Source organism: Glycine max, chromosome 13 (assembly GCF_000004515.6).
Source record: "Glycine max cultivar Williams 82 chromosome 13, Glycine_max_v4.0, whole genome shotgun sequence".
NCBI classification, from domain to species: domain Eukaryota; kingdom Viridiplantae; phylum Streptophyta; class Magnoliopsida; order Fabales; family Fabaceae; genus Glycine; species Glycine max.
This window is the reverse complement of record NC_038249.2, coordinates 27635001-27654309: the sequence shown is the minus strand read 5'-3', so window position 1 is coordinate 27654309 and position 19309 is coordinate 27635001. Positions and strand designations below refer to the sequence as shown.

The following is a 19309-nucleotide window of genomic DNA, read 5'->3' as shown; positions in this document are numbered from 1 at the left end:
ATCTACATTTTCTTAAAAATGAAAAATTAACTTAAAACATTTGCCATTTTTTTTATATTTTAAATATAAATGTTATTATTAATAAATGTAATATTTATTGTTGAAACTTTAGACTTAAATATTATAATATATTTGATTTAAATTTTTCTATATACTTTAAATGTTAAGAACCTATGAATAATATTTTATTTTTTAATCTTTAATATTATGATGGTATGGCATTATCTTTTTCTTTTTTTTTATTATTATTAATTTGATTATAATTCAAATACGGTTAAATCATTAAACTTTTAATCAGTGGTTTGACCGATTATCCAAATTTAAAAACATTTATTTTGATCGACTCATGAAATTGCAGGTTTTTAACACCATCCCCAGTTGCACATGTTCTGCATTATCGCCAGTTGTTTGTTTTCCCATCACGGGGAGGCTTATCACATAAGAAAATAATTTATTTGCTTGCCACTAATGAGAATAAGCAAATCACAACAATGAACATCGTGGCCCTCATTGATTGGAACTTGTAAGCCTTTTCAAAATCACATTTAGGATATTGTTTATGGTAGCCAATTTACACCTGACAACTTGTATAGGAAGCAGTAGAGGTATACAAATACAACCAGCACATCCTCAAAATTTGTCAGCTTTTGGGTTTGTTTACAACGGTTTGCTGTGCCATCCCAAAGTGATTGGAGAAAAAATTGTCAATGAAACCAACATTATCAAGATAGACATTGAAGGAGATAAATGCAGGCATGTTGGAGAATACGTAAAGATTTGGAAGGATATGCCCTTGTCCTTTTTTATGGAATATCTGAAGTAGTGCTTTTATTATTGTTTTATCAAATGAAAAAAAAAATAGCTGAAGAAAAATCATAAGGTGTGGACCTATATTAATATTGGCAAATGGGAAGTCTGATGGGATTGAAGAAGAATCATAATGTGAATCTTTCCTATAATATCATCGTCCTTAACGAACTTGGAGATGGTTGGTTTCTTTTGTACGAATATTCTAATTCACAATTAAACTGCCCCATCTTTTTTTTTAAAATTGTTTTCATGGTCAAAAGTTTACTCGAGCAATTTTCTCCATAATGCACTGCTTTTAGTAATTCAATTGTCTACATTCAATAAATTGTAAAAAATTGATTGTTCAAAGGAAAAAAACTGAAAATTGATAATTAACCCTTTGACCCTTCCAACAATCTTAGCTAGGAAATAGAACTTGGGAATCATGAGCTCAAAATTTAGAAGGCAGAGTACTCTGTATGATTGAATTATGTGAAAACATAATGATAGACACAACCCACAAGCACAGGTGTGGCTTAGTTGGCAAAATAAGCTCACAAGTGGGTGGACTTTACCTGTAGTGGGGGATTTAAGAACCTACTAGAAGTACCGCCAAGACAAAATCTTACAAAAATAAAAAAGAGAGAGAAACAACCCACATAACTTTAGGGTACGAAACAAATTGAATTGAAACAACAACAAAAAATAAAGTAATTAGTATAAAGGAATACAAATATAAAATAATTATTGAGTCTTAATCACTTGGAGTCTTCATACTGCGATGTGCAATGGCTGGCTCGTGAATCATGATATGCCATGATAATAAAAAAGATATGGATCTTGTGAAGTGGTTGGGATAATTGAGTTATAAAAACTAATGAACAAAATTCTTTGTAGCTGCTACACATGTTTGCTGTTGTTGTAAGTCTCGTATTTTTTGCCATCACACATGAATTGTTTACTAGTTTTTTTAGTGGTAGGAAGAAGGTGCAGGGGAATGGCGATCCACAAAGGGGATTGAGTGTTTGATTGGCCATTCTCTATTTGGAACAGTAGGATTCCGATTTTATCATGTTGGTCTAATGGTTGGACGGCAACGCCATAATTATCTTGGTGCTGCCTGTTGGTACGTGAGTCAGTGCCTTGCACGTGAAATATGTAACATTCTATTTTTTATAAATAAATTAAAAAGGGTTTTTAGTTTAAAAAAAAGAAATAAAATTTTAAAAAATGGTGAGATTTTTATAATTAAATAAATAAAGAGAAATAACTATATTAAAATAACGGTTTGAAGAAAAAATCATTTGATTTATTTATTTGATACGAAATAAAATAAAGTTTCTTTTTATAAAATAATAAAAATAAATAAATAGAGTAAATAATAGGTTGTGAGTACCCTAGCTATAACAAACTCACCATACTTTAAGCCTTCCCTTCCTCTCAATCTTGTTTACTCTTTTTCCCTTCAAAACCTTCTCTATTTCCCGCATACACTCAAATTTGTCTTAATAAACTAACAATTTCGGATTTATTAACCGTTGGATCATTGTGACATTTCAGCACCAGATTCATAACTCATTTTCGAGCATTCTCACCATTGGAAATTGCAAAAAAAATGTCGGAGCTAAGAGAAATGTCCTTCGCATCATAGCTCTTTCTTTTCTTGTAGAGACTCAAAACCTGTTTAGTAAAGCTATGATCCTGACCTCTTTAATCATTGGATCATCATGAAATTTGGACATCTGGTTTGCAATTCAATTCCGCACACCTTCACCGTTGGGATTTGATGTATAATATTCATGGAGAGAGAAAATTGAATCGCACAAAGACAATATGAAAGCTTTAATCTCTTCTTCTTCTCTCTAACGTTTGGAAACTCTATCAGAGCAAATCAAATGAAAAGCTTGAGGAATCTCAGGAAATTACTAGAAATACCGTTATCGTTGTTAGAATACACACATGAGCCCGCTTAGAGATAAGAGATGAGTTTATCGCAATTGAGGTTAAAATAAACATGTGTAGGAATTCTTAGGGGATTAAATTGGGATTTATTTTGAGATGTTTATTGAATTATAATTTTTCGTTACAATTATAAATACGATATTGTTGTGTTGATGGACCAATTGATGTCCTAATGCGAATTGGTTGATAAACTTGAGTGCTCTTGGTGTTTTCATATTTTTGACCTATGATTTGATTCATTGATTTTAAAATGATTGTATGAAATTATTTGAGGGATTTTACTTTCCATGTTATGAAAAACATTTTATATAAACTATTACATTGAGATTATGAAATTGTAATTCAAATTGTGAGTAAGTGACAAATTAAACCTGTGATGGTAGTGAAATACATGTGTATTGAGATGTGTGTATTGAGTTGAAAGTTATGAACTGTGCAATCACACAATTATAAGATCCTTTAAGGGCGACGAGTTTTTGCGCGACGAGTATTGTGATAGGATCCACTGAGGGCACCCAACAAGTTTAATCACAAGCGCGATGAGATAAAATTATTTTTAGAACAATTGAGGAGTCGTGTGTATTGCATAGTTCATAGGTAAAGTGTATATGATTCATGAGGTGTGATAACATGTTAAATTAGGATTATACCATTGTGATTGAGACTGAGTGTATTTGATAAATTGAGTATGTATTGACTTGTAATATATATGTGCATTGAGATATTGTATGCATTGAGTTGTGAGCTATGGATTGTACAATCACATGACTATAAGACCCTTTAAGAGCGACGAGTATTGTGATGGAAACCATTGAAGGGACCCAACGAGTTTAATCACAAGGGCGACGAAATAAAATTATTTTGAGAATAATTGAGGATTCATGTGTTTTGTACAACTCATAGATAGAGTATGCGTGCTAAATGTTTTCTAGGTTGGACCTGAATCAGGAGGGAGAGGCCCTGACGAACTCTTCGGAGTGTAGGCCTTGGGGGTAAATACACCCGATTTGAGTGCTCCTTTAAGCCTGTACCGATCCTACATAGTTGGAGTATTCTCGCAAAACAGTGTGACCCTGACTAGTCTCCCTATGATTTTACCTAGTGAGAGTGACCTGACTTACTAGTGTGTGGTTTGTCTTGTCATGTACTCCTAAATTCCCGACGAGGTTTTTCACTAGCATGGTACCACATTGCATATAGGATTGAGTCTTAGTGTATTTGTTGCATAATGTTTGTGTATTGATCGATATTTATTGATTTAGTAATATTGTGTTTTTATCCTTGAGTACGTGAATGTTACGAAAATGAATGAGACATATTGTGTTGTGATGTAATGTTACGCGACAAAGTGATGGAATGACGTAAGTTATGTTTAAGTAAGTTGTGTTTCATTTATATGATGTGTATATCTATGTTATCTCGTTTTTCTCTATTAGTCAGGAATATGATAATTTACTCTTCGTGTGCTATTTGTGTTTGGATCTTGTGATGATCTCGAACCTTGTGTTCGTGGGAACAAATGGTTAGGTGGATGACTATGAAGAACCTTATGCTAAAGGACGCGAGAACACAAATAGGATGTGACATTGAGGTATAGATTTCTGTATTAATTGCATGAAGTCTTGCACGAACTTGTTTTGAGCCGAGATGATTTATTATTTATTTGGATAAATTTTATTATAACATTAGAAAAGTGAATGTAAGTTTTTTATCCTTTTAAAAAACTTTTATTTAAATGTGTTTTAAAAAATTTTAATTAATTATGATTTTTTATTTATTTTATTATTAATACATATAAGATGTCACAAAATACCTCCCACATGGATCTTATGTGGGTAATGCCTATGCTTTATACGATTTTTTTTTTTTTTTAGATTACACATATCTATGAGAGGAAGCAATACTACTGATTGAACCTAGTAGAGTCCCTTTAGAAAATAAAAATTTTCTTTAATATTTAACGCATTTGTATATTTAGATTTAAACCCAAAACATTTATCTGATTAAGTTAGAATAATTTTCACATTCACGTATTTAGTAATCTTTGTACATTATTATTATTATTATTAAATTCGTATGATACTATTATCTATCTTCACTTTCAGCTAAGGTCGATGCTCCGCATGCAACGGTTTGAGAGATAGAGATGATTCTTTGTCAACTTTCGGGACCCACTGAGTATCAATTATTTGAGTCAACACTTGTTTTCAAATTGTTTAACTCATTGTGTATTTGAATACACTAAGCTACACCGCTTTTGCATATTTATATCAAATTAATTCTCGTCCTCCTGCTGAATCGGCAATATTATGATTTAGAGAAAGAAAGACAGATATATTAGCTAAACAATAGTTTTCCGAGCCTCGTGGCAGCAAGGAAAAAAAGTCGTTAAAGGAATGGAAATTAATTATCTAAAGTTTAAACAACATATGTATAGCATGGCTGAGAGAACATAAGCAAAACAACTGACGGCAATCCTTTCTGCTAAAATAAAATAAGAACTGCTATTTGATAGCAAAGATAAGTTGCACGAATTAAATGATTGAACACGTGTAAGATTTTTATGGGAACACTGTTTGACAGAAAACAAAGGTTGGTGATGTATCTTAGATTAATTGAATTGGGCTGATATATCCAAGGTGGAGTATTGACTAGAGCTGAATTATAGTGAATGTTGGATGGACAAGGTTTTTTGAGTGGACTAACATCTGGGGTCTTTCAACTTCGATAATGAGAGGGTAACTAAAACAAACATTTTGACAGGCAAGTTAGTATTAGAGATCTCACTAAAATGATGATATATATAAATGCTTACACACTCTAATAACATTGATTGTATTTATAAGAGTTTATGAGAGACTGAATTTCATGCATAGTTTTAAAATCCAACTAGTGGTGAACCAATGAATCCCTGATTTGATTCCTATAATCTAATTTTTATTTTGTCATAAAAAATTACATCACAAATTTATATAATTGTATAGGGTGATTCTTCAAGTTCAAACTCATTAAAATTCATCCATGAGGTTCTACACAAATAAAGCAAATATATATATATATATATATATATATATATATATATATATATATATATATATATATATATATATATTACCTCAAACCTTCCACTAAAAATTGCCTCAAACCTAATCCTTATCTTTATGGAAAAAAAAAGAAGAAGAAGAAGAAACAGTGATCTGTCTCAAATGAATAGTGGCAGGACGTCGCTTTTAGATTGTCATTGGTTTTTGTTGAGTCCACCTTGCCTATAAATGGGGAACCTCTCACCACAAACTTAAGTTGTGGGTTGAAGTTTAGAAGAACAAAGCTTCCCACCTAGGCCTCTCTATTGTAGCACTTAAGTTTCTTTTCTTCGTGGAACTTAAGAAAATGGTTAAGATCTGTTGCTGAATAGTTTTTGGTCCATATATGGCACCATGTAACTTCAAATGTTATATACTTTTTTTAATAAATATTTTGTCACTTTATTTCAGGAGGAGAAAATGAGTTGGACAGTTGCAGACGCTGTGAACTATAAAGGCTTCCCTGCAGACAGGTCCAAAACAGGTGGTTGGGTACCCGCAGCTCTTATTTTAGGTTTGTACGACTTCTCTATATCTCATGTTTGTGCTACTGCTTTTGGAATGTGTAATACATTAGAGTTAGAGTTAGAGAGAAGATAACATTCAAATAATATATACTACAACAGACCTACAATATGATAACTTCCTTCACCTTCATGTGGGTGTGCATGTTTTCTTGGACAAATTATAGAAGCCATGTCTTGGCTGCAAGTTAAGGCAACTCACATATTGCAGGAAAAAAAAGTGGTTCATCAAACGGTGATAGGGTGTTGGTGCATACAAAGTCTATAGGAGTTTGCACTTTTAAAGACTAAGTGAAAATCGATTACTCAGCCTGTGAATCCAAAAGATATCGAAGGATTTGTTTTTGCAAACAGTCAAGGTGCTACTGCAAACAAAAACTCAAACATGCACTAACTGGTTTAAACAATTAATGAAATTAATTCAAATGTACCGACACTTTAAAAGATTTATCCAATCATACATATTCATGTAAGTTTATCATCTTTTTTATCCGGTATGATTTCTATTTAGTTGATCGTGTGAAAAAATATAAATTAATTTTATATAAAAAATGAAACTTTAAACAGCTAGTTTCGTTATATAATTATTACTACACGTTTTAAAAAATTAACACGGTATACAGTATCATATTTAATTATCTTTATATCTCACTGTTTATCTTTCTGGTATACACACGTTTTAAAAATAAACCCCAAAGTTTAAGGGGATACTTTTCTTGTCCCATTTTAATATTCACAAAATATGTTCCTTAGAAGATTGTAAGACATTATAAATAGACGCTAGTGAATTATATATGTTGTTGTGGCCAACACGGCTCCTCGTAGCAACAGTATCTTGAAGCAGACAAGGCTCCTAAAAGTTTATGGTGCAAAAACGGTTTTACATATTAGCCTGCTGTAATATTCCATTTTATTCTATCTAATATTTTTGGAGGCAATGATTGCATCTGGGGAAGGAGACAAACCAAGTGGAATACTAATTAACCAAAGCATGTAAATACTTCTGATTGAGGATAAATTCATATGTCACCTTCTGTTTGGACTTGGAGAAGAGAAAAGCATAATATTACATACAATCTTTATGATGTGAATGAATATAACAATATCCCATTCGTCTACTCCTTTTCATCTTATTTTATTACCTCACTTTCTAAAAGTTGAGCTTACTTTATCCATTCATTTTCGGCTTTTTTCAATATATTAGGGAATTCACTTTTCACTTACAGCCTCTACTTACGAACACAATTAATTCACTTTATTTTTTTAATTTTATATTATGACACATGCGATAATCATGACCTGCTTCTCCAAAACCTTTTTTCATTCCCTTTTTTGTGCACAAAAGATTAAGATGAAGCCAATATTAATTTTCAGAATAAATAAGTTACATAAATTAATAGAAGGTAATTAACTCTAAAAATTCTTACAGGGATTGAAATAGTGGAGAGGCTCTCCACCATGGGGATTGCAGTGAACCTGGTAACATACATGATCTCAATCATGCATCTGCCAAGCTCAACTGCAGCCAATACTGTGACTGACTTTATGGGCACATCATTTCTCCTGTGTTTGCTGGGAGGTTTTCTAGCAGATTCCTTCCTTGGCAGATACAAGACAATTGGAATCTTTGCTTCAATACAAACGCTGGTTAGTTACATTAATTACTGGTGACTACTTTTGTTATAAAAAGTCAACCTTGTTGACATATTCATTTATCTAAGAGTAAATTACACGCACCTTTCTCCTGAGTTCTTGTTTTTATTACACCTGATATCCTTATAATTTTTTTACATTGCTTTAAACCTTCCTGAGTGGGGATCGTGAAACATATTTTACTCCTTAGAGGGGAGTCGTCGGTGTAACGGTTAATTTATGCCTAAGAGGAGGAGTCAGTGTAACGATCAAAAGCCCAAAAATTAAGAGATCATTTTTTATAAGGTTAAAAAACAGAAGAATATCAGGTGTAATAAAAGTAAAGAAGAGTACATGTAATTTACACTTTGTACAAAGTGGAAAGTGTTAACTATATATGTATGGTGATTTCATCAGGGTACTGCTACATTAGCAATCTCAACAAAATTGCCAGGGCTACGTCCACCACCTTGCCATGCTAACAGTGACAGTTGCAAACAAGCCAACGGATTCCAAATGGGAATCTTGTACTTGTCACTGTACCTTATTGCACTAGGAACTGGTGGCCTGAAGTCCAGTGTTTCAGGATTTGGTTCTGACCAATTCGATGAGAAAGATGAGAAGGAGAAATCCCAAATGGCCTATTTCTTCAACAGGTTTTTCTTCTTCATCAGTTTTGGAACTCTGGCAGCTGTCACAGTACTTGTCTATCTGCAAGATGAAGTGAGTCGCAGCTTGGCGTATGGAATATGTTCTGTTTCTATGATCATAGCCATTATCGTGTTCTTATCAGGAACTAAAAGATACAGATACAAGAGGAGTTTGGGAAGCCCCATTGTCCACATTTTCCAAGTTATAGCAGCATCAATAAAGAAAAGGAAGAGGCAACTCCCATACAATGTTGGTTCTTTGTATGAGGACACTCCTGAGGCTTCAAGAATAGAGCACACCGAACAGTTCCGGTAATAATTAATCAAGCTTATTATTATCTTTGTTCACCCTTGTGGGAGCTAGCAAATAATTTTGCGTGGTTTAACAAAATTGTGACGTCTAAATAATTTCCTCACACTTTTTTTTTTTAATTGTATAGTTTCTTGGAGAAAGCTGCCATTGTGGCAGAAGGTGATTTTGAGACAAATGTATGTGGTTCTGAATCAAACCCATGGAAATTATGCTCACTAACAAGGGTAGAGGAGGTGAAAATGATGGTGAGACTTCTGCCAGTGTGGGCCACAACCATCATATTTTGGACCATTTACGCACAGATGATCACCTTTTCAGTTGAGCAAGCCTCCACCATGGAAAGGAATATTGGGAGTTTCCAAATCCCTGCTGGCTCTCTCACAGTCTTTTTTGTGGCTGCAATACTAATCACTCTGGCTGTGTATGACCGACTCATCATGCCCCTTTGGAAAAAGTGGAACGGGAAACCAGGTATATATGCAAGACAGCACATGCATTATTAGATTTAGTTACTTCAGAAACTACTACATGAGATCAAAGTACGTCCATGCCCTAAGCAAACTTACTTCCTCTGATATTATATAATTGTTGACATTATACATTATAAAATTATTTTTTCATGATTAATCGTAATATTATTATTATTATATTTAGCACAAGCAGAAAGCTGCATGTGAAGCCCATACATATTTAACATACGCCTGATTGACCATTTTGGATCATATATATTAATATATAGTCAACTGAATGGAAATATAAAGTAATGTTATTTGACGCACAATAGTTCTATGTCTATTATGAATGTGAATTCTCTAAAATCGATAAGTTTTTTGAATTTTATTAAAAAAATTAACATTCTAAAACATTAATATCTGCTGATACATTATATATAATGAACTGAACAAATAACATGCATGTTGGTATCCTGTCTCACAAAATTTAATGTTTATTTTTTTCATGTGTCCCAGGTTTCACAGACCTACAAAGGATAGCAATTGGGCTTGTATTTTCCATTTTTGGAATGGCGGCTGCTTCAGTGTGCGAGAGGAAACGGTTATCCGCGGCAAAAAGTGTAAGTGGTGGAAACCAAGCAACAACACTGCCTATAAGCGTTTTCCTCCTGATCCCACAGTTCTTCTTGGTGGGTTCTGGTGAAGCATTCATATACACAGGCCAGCTTGATTTCTTCATAACAAGGTCGCCAAAAGGAATGAAAACCATGAGCACGGGTCTCTTTCTCACAACTTTGTCTCTCGGTTTCTTCATCAGCAGTTTCCTTGTCTCGGTTGTTAAGAAAGTTACTGGGACAAGAGACGGCCAAGGGTGGCTAGCAGACAACATAAACAAGGGCAGGCTCGACTTGTTCTATGCACTGCTTACCATACTTAGTTTCATTAATTTTGTAGCGTTTGCGGTATGTGCACTTTGGTTCAAGCCTAAGAAACCCAAACAACCAGCTATGCAAATGGGTCCACAGCAGAGGAAAAGTGTTGAAGGCTGAATAGTTTTTAGGATTTCGGAATGTTATCATGGTTTTATTGCTTTGTAGATAGGCTGTTATGTGTATGCATACGAAGAATGGGTTGATTTTGGGTTTTTTTTCGTGTGATATTATAATAATGTTTGGGTTGGCTTCTTTGTACGCATAAGCATGTAACATAGTTTCTGGTCTTTCAAGTCTGTTACACTTTTCTCAATCATCAGGCTTCCTTTTTAATCTCTTACTATTTTTTTATTCTGTTAACATTTCATAATTGTTTCTTTTTGTTGCTATGTATAATTTGATTGATAAATCAAATACTTAAATGTGTACAAAATGTCTCGTGAAGATGAACAAATTGTCAGCCTTCCATACAAACTTACGAAAAAGTAATTTTTTAAATTTTGTTTTTTACTTTTGGTACAAGATTAATCAAAAGGGAATGTATGAAGACTTAAACACAAGACAAGAGCTTAACCAAAAGACTAATTTATTATGTGCGAACTTAATCCAGACTATAGTTAGATAGTTTTTTCTGTAGTCCAACTCTCAATAAAGACAACAATTGTTATAACTTAAGCACAAGATAATAATAGTTTAACTCAAAAAAATTAGTCTATTAAGTGGAAGAATCTAAGACTTAATATCACATCAAGTAATATATTAACTTTATTTTATTCAGCATGAAACTCCTAATAAATTGTAAATCATGACAGAGGCTAGGCCAAACATAATTTTAAACCTAAAGCAAATTTTGAGGTGAATTTTTTTTTAAAACTAATAGTAACAAAAAAAATTAAGATTTTACAAAAAAAATTATCAAGAAAAAACCACAATTCAGTTACTACTATACTAAATAGATTAATAATAAAAGTTACATAAATACCTTAACTAAATAGCTTATTTTTTTCCTTTTTTTCTTTCTTCCTGGAGACCTAAAATAAATAAATACATTGTTTTTAATATTTGATCATACTTCAAGTAAGATTGTTTCCGGCGTATGAAACTAAAATTAAATCACGGTCTTGTTTGGGAAAAAACTATTCATGAATTTGAATTTATAAGAAAAAAAAGGTAAAATGAATAAAGTTTCTTCAATAATTGATATTAACTTATAGGTAAGTAAAAATAAAATTTTAGAGAAATTAAATAAGATTTTTTAAAAAGTTTCTTTCATAATGTTTAGAGAATTTCTACAAATTAACTTATACATAAATTATTTTTGAGTTATGAAAAATTTATCCAAATAAGATTCATATTTTTTTCATCTCAAAAATCAACGCAAAAAAATAATAATCAAATTAATGGAACAGAAAATTTTGGTGGATCACCTTACAATTAGTTTGCTGATTTTGTAACTTTTCCCATTTTATTTTTGAAAAGTTATATAGACATTCTTTCAATTTTATCTTCTTTTTTTTAAATGATGACAACTTTCGGATATGAATGTGAGGTTCATAAATTTTTAGGATTTTTTTTTTCAAAAGAAAAAAGCCATGTACGTGACTCGTACGTGTTCTTTAATGAAAAATGTCGCATCTAATTTAATTCATTTTTTTTTACTGGAATTTCAAGAAAAGTTGCAATTCTATCGAAGATATGTAGTTATGTACTATATCACTAGGTAAAGAAATAGCAGCCCAAGCTAAACTTACGAGTTACGAGCCCCTAAACTTCTTTTTTTTGTCGCCTTATAAATTTAATTTTGAAGTTTGGCTTAGTATTATTGAAGAGTTTTTTAGAGTGAAAACTGATGCAACCAAATTCAAAAAATCCTCATTTAAGAAAAGAACAATGCTATCAACCACAGTTTTACAGTATCAACTCAAAACATACATGCTTCAAGCTCAACTCTATTACTTATGGATTGCTTTCAACAAGCCCACAGCCATTGAAGTATTAACCACCATTGGCTTAGTGACAGACAAATCAATTTTGCCTTGACAAAATGACCTTGATTCTTCTTTAAACACATCCCAAAGTCTGCTATATTTTGATCACTAAAAAATGTGGCACCTGTAGTATTGCGTCATTTAATTATGCTTTGTTTGAATAAAAAAAAAACTGACACGAAAAAAGTGGAGTGGAAATAAATATAAAAAAAGAGAAAATGAATAGAATTACTTATCTAGATTGAAAGAAGTAAAAGAAAAAGAAAAGTGAATATTTGTTATGAAGACATATTTGTCTCTTATGATATACTTATATTAAAATAAGAAAATGGATCATTAATATAAATATAAGTAGAAGTGTATAACTTTGATAAGTATTATATTATTTTTATAATTTGATAGATAATGTGATTTTTATTGATTATTGAATTATATTTATATATCATTAATATTTTTTGTGTCACATTTTATCAAAATTTAACAAGAAAAAAATTATTAAATGATTAATATTTTAATATATTTTGAAATATTTATATTAAGTTAATTTTAATCTATATGAGCTAAGGAATAAATAATTTTATATTAACATGAAATTTTGCATGTGATCTATATGAAAAGAACTTTTAATTCAATAATGAGTTTAAAAAAATATTATTTAATTAAAAGTTATAAAATAATATAATAATTATTAAAATTACACTAATGTAATTTGATCTTTCCTCCTAAAATAAAGTAATAAATATATTATTTTAATTGTTAACGGGACTCTCAAGATTTTTTTTTCACTTCTTCCACCTCAAATCTCTTCATTTTGGGAGAGATTTGTAGGTTCCATCAAATTTTTCTCTCTTCTCTTTCACTTTCCTCATTTCTCAACCAGTATAAAAGTTTATTCTCTCACACTTTTTTCTCATCTTATCATTTCTTTCTAAAATCACCAAAAAGTGAACTACTTAATTTAATAAAAGCACCCAAGTTCATAATAATTCACAAAAGTAATCTACAATAATTTAAATTTATAATATTGGGATTTATTTAAGAGCTTACCTCTTCCTTATACATCATCAACAATAATAATAATAATAATAATAATAATAATATTATTATCTGCTTAATTAAATATTACTTTTTCATAACTAGGATTTAACACGTATTGGTGATTATTTTTCGTGTTACATTTTTCAAACATTTTTATAAATTAGTTGATGTACAATGTCAGAAACTGACTTAATCTTTTAAATTATTAATTATTCCTTAAAAAATTGACATGTCATTCATGAATTCCCTTTTTATGATTTAAAATTCAAATTATTTTAAATGTTATTATTTCCTCCCGTAAGTACTAAGTAGTGTATCTACAACATATTTGCTTACGTGAGTTATTTAAAGATAAGATTCATTGCTTAACAAAAATTATTGTTGAAGCATTTTTTTGGAGTTTATTATATATGCATAGCTGCTTAATTACTTAACTATTTTTTATTAATAAAAAAGATACTTTTCAAGCCAAAAATCAACATAAAAATGAGAAAAATTGAGGTAAAGGTTGACTTTAGTAACCTTAGCATTGGATTTTTGTATAGATTTTCTAAATGAATTAAATCTATGTGATATTATAAGAGTCACAAAAGATAAATAACTATATATTATAGATACTCTTATGGAAAAATTTATCTAATCATACGCAAACTCCTCTCGGTTGATGGATAATCACGCACTTCAAGTAATGTTTAGAATTTAATTAGAAGGTATATTAATAATGTAAAATCTTTTTTAACTTTATTTAATGAATGACTGTTCTATTTGATAAAATAATTGATTTTTATAATAATTATTCTACAGATTATATTTAATTTTTTAATTAATTGATAATATATAAAAATTAAACTCTAATTTTTCTATAATAATAATTTTAAAGTATTCGACTTTTCTAAAATAAGCATTACTGAAAAAATAATTATCAGTATTCATTCAAATGCATAACAAATTAGGCAGATTAAAATATCAATAACTAATTTTGCCATCAAGAATTAAGATTGCTTACTTTATTTTCACTAATTTTAGGAAAAACAACTCTCTCTTTTTTAAAAAAAAAAATACTTCTTTAGCTGATTACTTAATTTTGTTTAATAAAAAAAAGTTGTTAGTTGGAACTATAGGATTTGCGTCCCTCCATGAACGTAAAGCGTCGTGATACTCAAACCACGAGTTCTTCCACTATAGTTTGCTGATTCAACTACCAGAATTTAGAGTATATCTATCCATAGAATATAGATATATACAAAGTCACATGGTACATACCCTTCAATCTTCATCTTCATGTTACGTTCTTGCTGTCTTATCGCCACCTCACTATAACCATTCACATTTTCCTCGTTTTAAACTCTGCATTATAAATCACTGATTAATTAGCCTATATATATCTTCTGTCATTGAAAAAATATATATATAAAAAGACTATTGCTTATAATAAGATCCCTATCTGCTATCTTTGTTAATTAGAGCCATATTCGGTATCTTCTTTCCTTTTCCGTCATGCCACCAGTGGAACGAATATGGAATCACTAATCGTAACAGCCACATTTGACAAAATTATAATTGGTCCTGAAGGCTATGTCAATTCTAATCTAATTGAAGGAAAAGAGGAATATTAATTAATTAATGTTCTATAAGAAAAATCTTCGGTCACATTCCTAATAGTTTTGGGTTTGAACATTCCTAATAGTTATAGGATTGGGCATTTGCAGGCTGTAAGTAGATCAACATCGAAATGAATGGATTGATATCATATTAATTATGGAGTATAGTACTCCAAAATTGAATTGAAAAAGAGTATATTATTTTAGGGGCTGAAATTTAAAACCAGGCCTAACTTGTTACTATTTCTTAATCCTAAAAATTAGCTAAACATGGGGATTGTCCACAAGTCTTTTTTAGGAGTCTTAAGTCTTAACCGACATTTCCATTATTGTTGATATATTTGTTGCAAATATTGAAGCTTTAAATTTTCCCATTATAATGTCTGTAAGAAATCTAATTAATCTACCAAGAGGGTTTTTCAACGCTGTAAATAATGAAGCATAAAACGTCTCAACATTGCATCCACAACTGAATTTTCAGCCTCTGCCTTGTATTCAATGGTAAAGTGATATCCCCTTAATTTTCAAAGTGTTTTTTTTTTCTAATCAATGATAATGGTATGAAGTAGTTTTATCAAAAATAATGATTAATTTTTGGTTAGAGATACTCAAAATATTTTTTTTTTCTTCTAACACAATTTATTTTATATTAAAAATTAGTGATGCCTGGATCACTTGATTTTCCAAAGTGTTGATATTTTGAAGTTTGAATTACCTACATAGGAAACTCCTTTGAATTCTTGTGGCCGGTGCTATTAATGAAACTTCTTCCTAATAAACATTGTCATACATATAGCTACCATCACAATCGCAATTCACACACGTTGCAACATCCTTTGACATTACATCGACTCAACCTACTCTAAACACCAAAATAAAATGAACTTGCATAACTATAACCATTTACATTAAATAAAAATTTGGGTAATTTTTTTCTTTCTCTTTTAAATATATAAAATCGACATGCATAATAAAAATGTAAAACAAATTAAGCATCGATGTCAAATAATAAAAAATAACAATGAAACAAAATTATTTACTGATCCTAGTTCACAATTTTACCAAACTAGAGTAACCTCACTCGGCATAGTAGAAGGTAACGTTGGCCCCGTGTTGGATACGAATGTATGCCTAATTAAAAAGAAAGACTGAGACAGTGCCTAGCCCAAACAAACAGTTGTTACCTGGATTCTTCTTTATCATTTATATATATAGTAGCTTTGCCTTCCAAGTATTAAATTCATATTTTATAATTTATATGAATAATTTTATATATTGTTTAAATTTTTTAATATATTATTAATTATTTAGTTTAAATTTTAATAAATATATGTTAATAGGTATGTTAATTTAAATATGTTTTTATATGCACACATGTTTTAAAAAATTATTATTATAAAGGATATTGTCTTAAGTAGAATTTTTTCACTTTCATGATGTGTTTTATGCTTTCTTTTGAGGCAAAAAAAAAATATTTTTAAGTATTAATTAATTGATTTTTTAACATCAGAAAGTTTAAATTGTAATTATTTTCGATAATAATTGAACGAAATAATCAATAAACATATAATTAGACTAATTAAATAATTATTTTATATTTATTATGATAAAAAAACCATTTTTAAAAACTTAATGGGTTGATAAATTTATTTTTTTAATGTAATCGTAATAAAATTGTTTGAATTTATTGTATTTAATAGAGAAGAATAAAACAAATAAAAATAAATTAATTGCATTTAATATCCATTAAAATCTGAAAATTCACAAAATTGGAATTCAAAAAAATGGAATAAATATAAAATCCGAATGTTCTAATTTACATGGTTCATGTTAATTATCATGATTATATTTGTTTGAATTAAAAAAAATATTTACTATTTTTTGGAGAGAACAAAGAAGAAACCATCATATGGCATCACCCTGTAGAAAAAAATTATATATATATATATATAATAATTTTTTTCTAAATATTTTTATAAAATATTTTTTCTAAATTACCTGTGTCATGCACAGGTAAATATTTTTTCTAAATATTTTTATAAAATATATTTTTTAATACTATTATAATAATAAATATTTATAATTTTTACTTATTTATTCTAACCATTTAGTTATTGGTTATTGTTGTATATTATTAATGGTTGTTATATATATGGTAGACTTTGAAAAAAATACAATGAGAGAAATAATACTTAATTATATGAGGAATACTAATTAATTATATGTTAAGTAGGTTAGTAATTTATATAATCATGGAAAAAAAACATTGCAATCTGAGTTGTTAGTTATGATATAAAAATCAAAATAAAATATTTATAAAATGACATTTTGAATTATATATTTTTAAATTAAACCTTAAATTTATGTGACGCGTTTCATAGGTAACATATATGTTGATTTATGAAAAATGATATAAAACATTTTAAAATTTAAATTTGGAATTATATACTAAAATTAACATTTTTGTGCTAGATATCAATAATGTATCATAAATATAACAATTTCTAAGTTATTAATTATTATTGTGTAATATAAATAGTCAGTTCAAGATTCAATTAATTATTATATCTTAAGAAATATATAAAAATAAGAAAAATAAGAATTAAATTTATGTTCACTCAATAAATTAGTTACATTTTATCTTAATTTGAATATGCTATAACTTTGTATCAAAATGTATTAATGTTATTAATTAATCTGAATTAAAATGTATATTGCTCCTAATTATTTTAAATTAATTAAGTTAAATATATTTAAAAATATATGATTGATTATTTCATGTTGAATATTTTTATTTTATATTTAAAATATTTTTTTACTTAATTACAAATAAGTTGGGGGTATCAATGTGATCTTTCACCTAAGAAAAAAATATAAACTATTATTTTATCACAATAGAATTATGTGTTTTTTCATAAACAATAGAATTATGCATCTTAACATATAAATTAATCAAATAAAAATTAAATTATTTGTTAATTTATTATGCAAATAAAAGATATTTCTATTTATTTCTAAATTTTAAAATTTCTTCTATCTATATCAATCTTTTTACATATTAACTTAATTAATTATTGATACATATTTTTATCCCGGGTTAAATTATATTCGAAGATACATTCTTTTGTCATTTCTTATTCCTTGGTCATCTTTTATTCTCCAACTTGGTTTGAATTAAAAACAGATATATTAGATACTAACAATTTCATGATTATGTACGTTTATTGTAAAATTATGCTCAATTAGAAGATATTATAAAAATTAATTTTTATTTTTGAATTTCATAATTGCCTTTAAATTATTCTGTAGGCAAATAATCGTTCATAAATTGTCTTAAAATTAATTTGTATGCAAATAATTATAGATAAATTATTATGTGTGCAAATAAATGTAAATTTAACACAAGCAAAAAATAGTGGAGAACACCAAAAAAGGTTAACAAAGATATTTATTCAAAAGAATTAAATTCAATTTTAGTCCTCATATTTTATTCAATCCATAATTTTTGTTCCTCTATTTTAAAATAAATATATTTAATCATCTTATTTCAGAATATTTTCAATTTTAGTCAAATTCTCAATTTTGCCTAAATTTTAATTCTTTTATTTTGATACAGTTGAACTTTAGACATAACATACTCATTTAAGATATCATCAAAAAATAATTTAGTTAATTATAATGTAAGAAATCAAAGAAATAAACATATGGATAAAATTGAAGATTGAACTAAAATGGATAGTTTTTAAAATATGGGATCAAAATTGTGAATTTTTTAAAATAGAATGACCAAATATCTTTATTTTGAAATATAAAACTAAAATGGTAGAATTTTTAAAAATAAATGGACCAAATATTTTTATTTTAAAAAAAAATATCAAAATTACGAATTGAACAAAATAAGAAAATCAAAATTACATTTAAGTCTATTTAAAATTATGCATAAAATATTTTTAGCAATTTCATATTCATTATTGGCAATTAATTTTTGTATTACTTGCATCCATTAATAAAAAATTAGTTTAATAATAATAATAATAAGTATAATACGTATACAGTAAAAAAAGAGTATAATATATAATATATATATAATTATCATAAATCATTGTTAATCATTTTCATTATTATAATTATAATTATAAAAAGTATGATTGCAATTAATTATTATAATTACATTACAATTATTATATAATTTAAAATGAATTCTCTTTAAAAAAAAACAAATAAATTTATTGCTTTAAGCTCTTAGGAGTTACATGTGTAAGCATTCTTATTGAAACATTTTCGTATGTATTATATATATATATATATATATATATATATATATATATAAATAGATTCCTCATTT

General features: G+C 28.5%; 1 protein-coding gene across 1 annotated transcript; it reads left to right on the top strand.

Annotated features, from left to right (window-relative positions):
• The first annotated feature begins 5893 nt into the window (after positions 1–5893).
• Positions 5894–10670, top strand: LOC100790795 (protein NRT1/ PTR FAMILY 6.2). Its single transcript, XM_014765596.3, has 6 exons — positions 5894–6144; positions 6246–6348; positions 7788–8005; positions 8408–8952; positions 9081–9424; positions 9922–10670. The coding sequence occupies exons 1-6, from the start codon at positions 6142–6144 to the stop codon at positions 10452–10454; spliced, it is 1746 nt and encodes a 581-aa protein (XP_014621082.1). The 5' UTR covers positions 5894–6141; the 3' UTR covers positions 10455–10670.
• Positions 10671–19309: the final 8639 nt, after the last annotated feature.

What these genes read in the sequence shown, in the direction of transcription:
- LOC100790795 (XM_014765596.3), top strand. An exon ending in ACCCGCAGCTCTTATTTTAG is followed by an intron (nt 6,349 to 7,787) that starts GTTTGTACGACT and finishes AAATTCTTACAG; the next exon opens with GGATTGAAATAGTGGAGAGG. An exon ending in TTGCTTCAATACAAACGCTG is followed by an intron (nt 8,006 to 8,407) that starts GTTAGTTACATT and finishes TGATTTCATCAG; the next exon opens with GGTACTGCTACATTAGCAAT.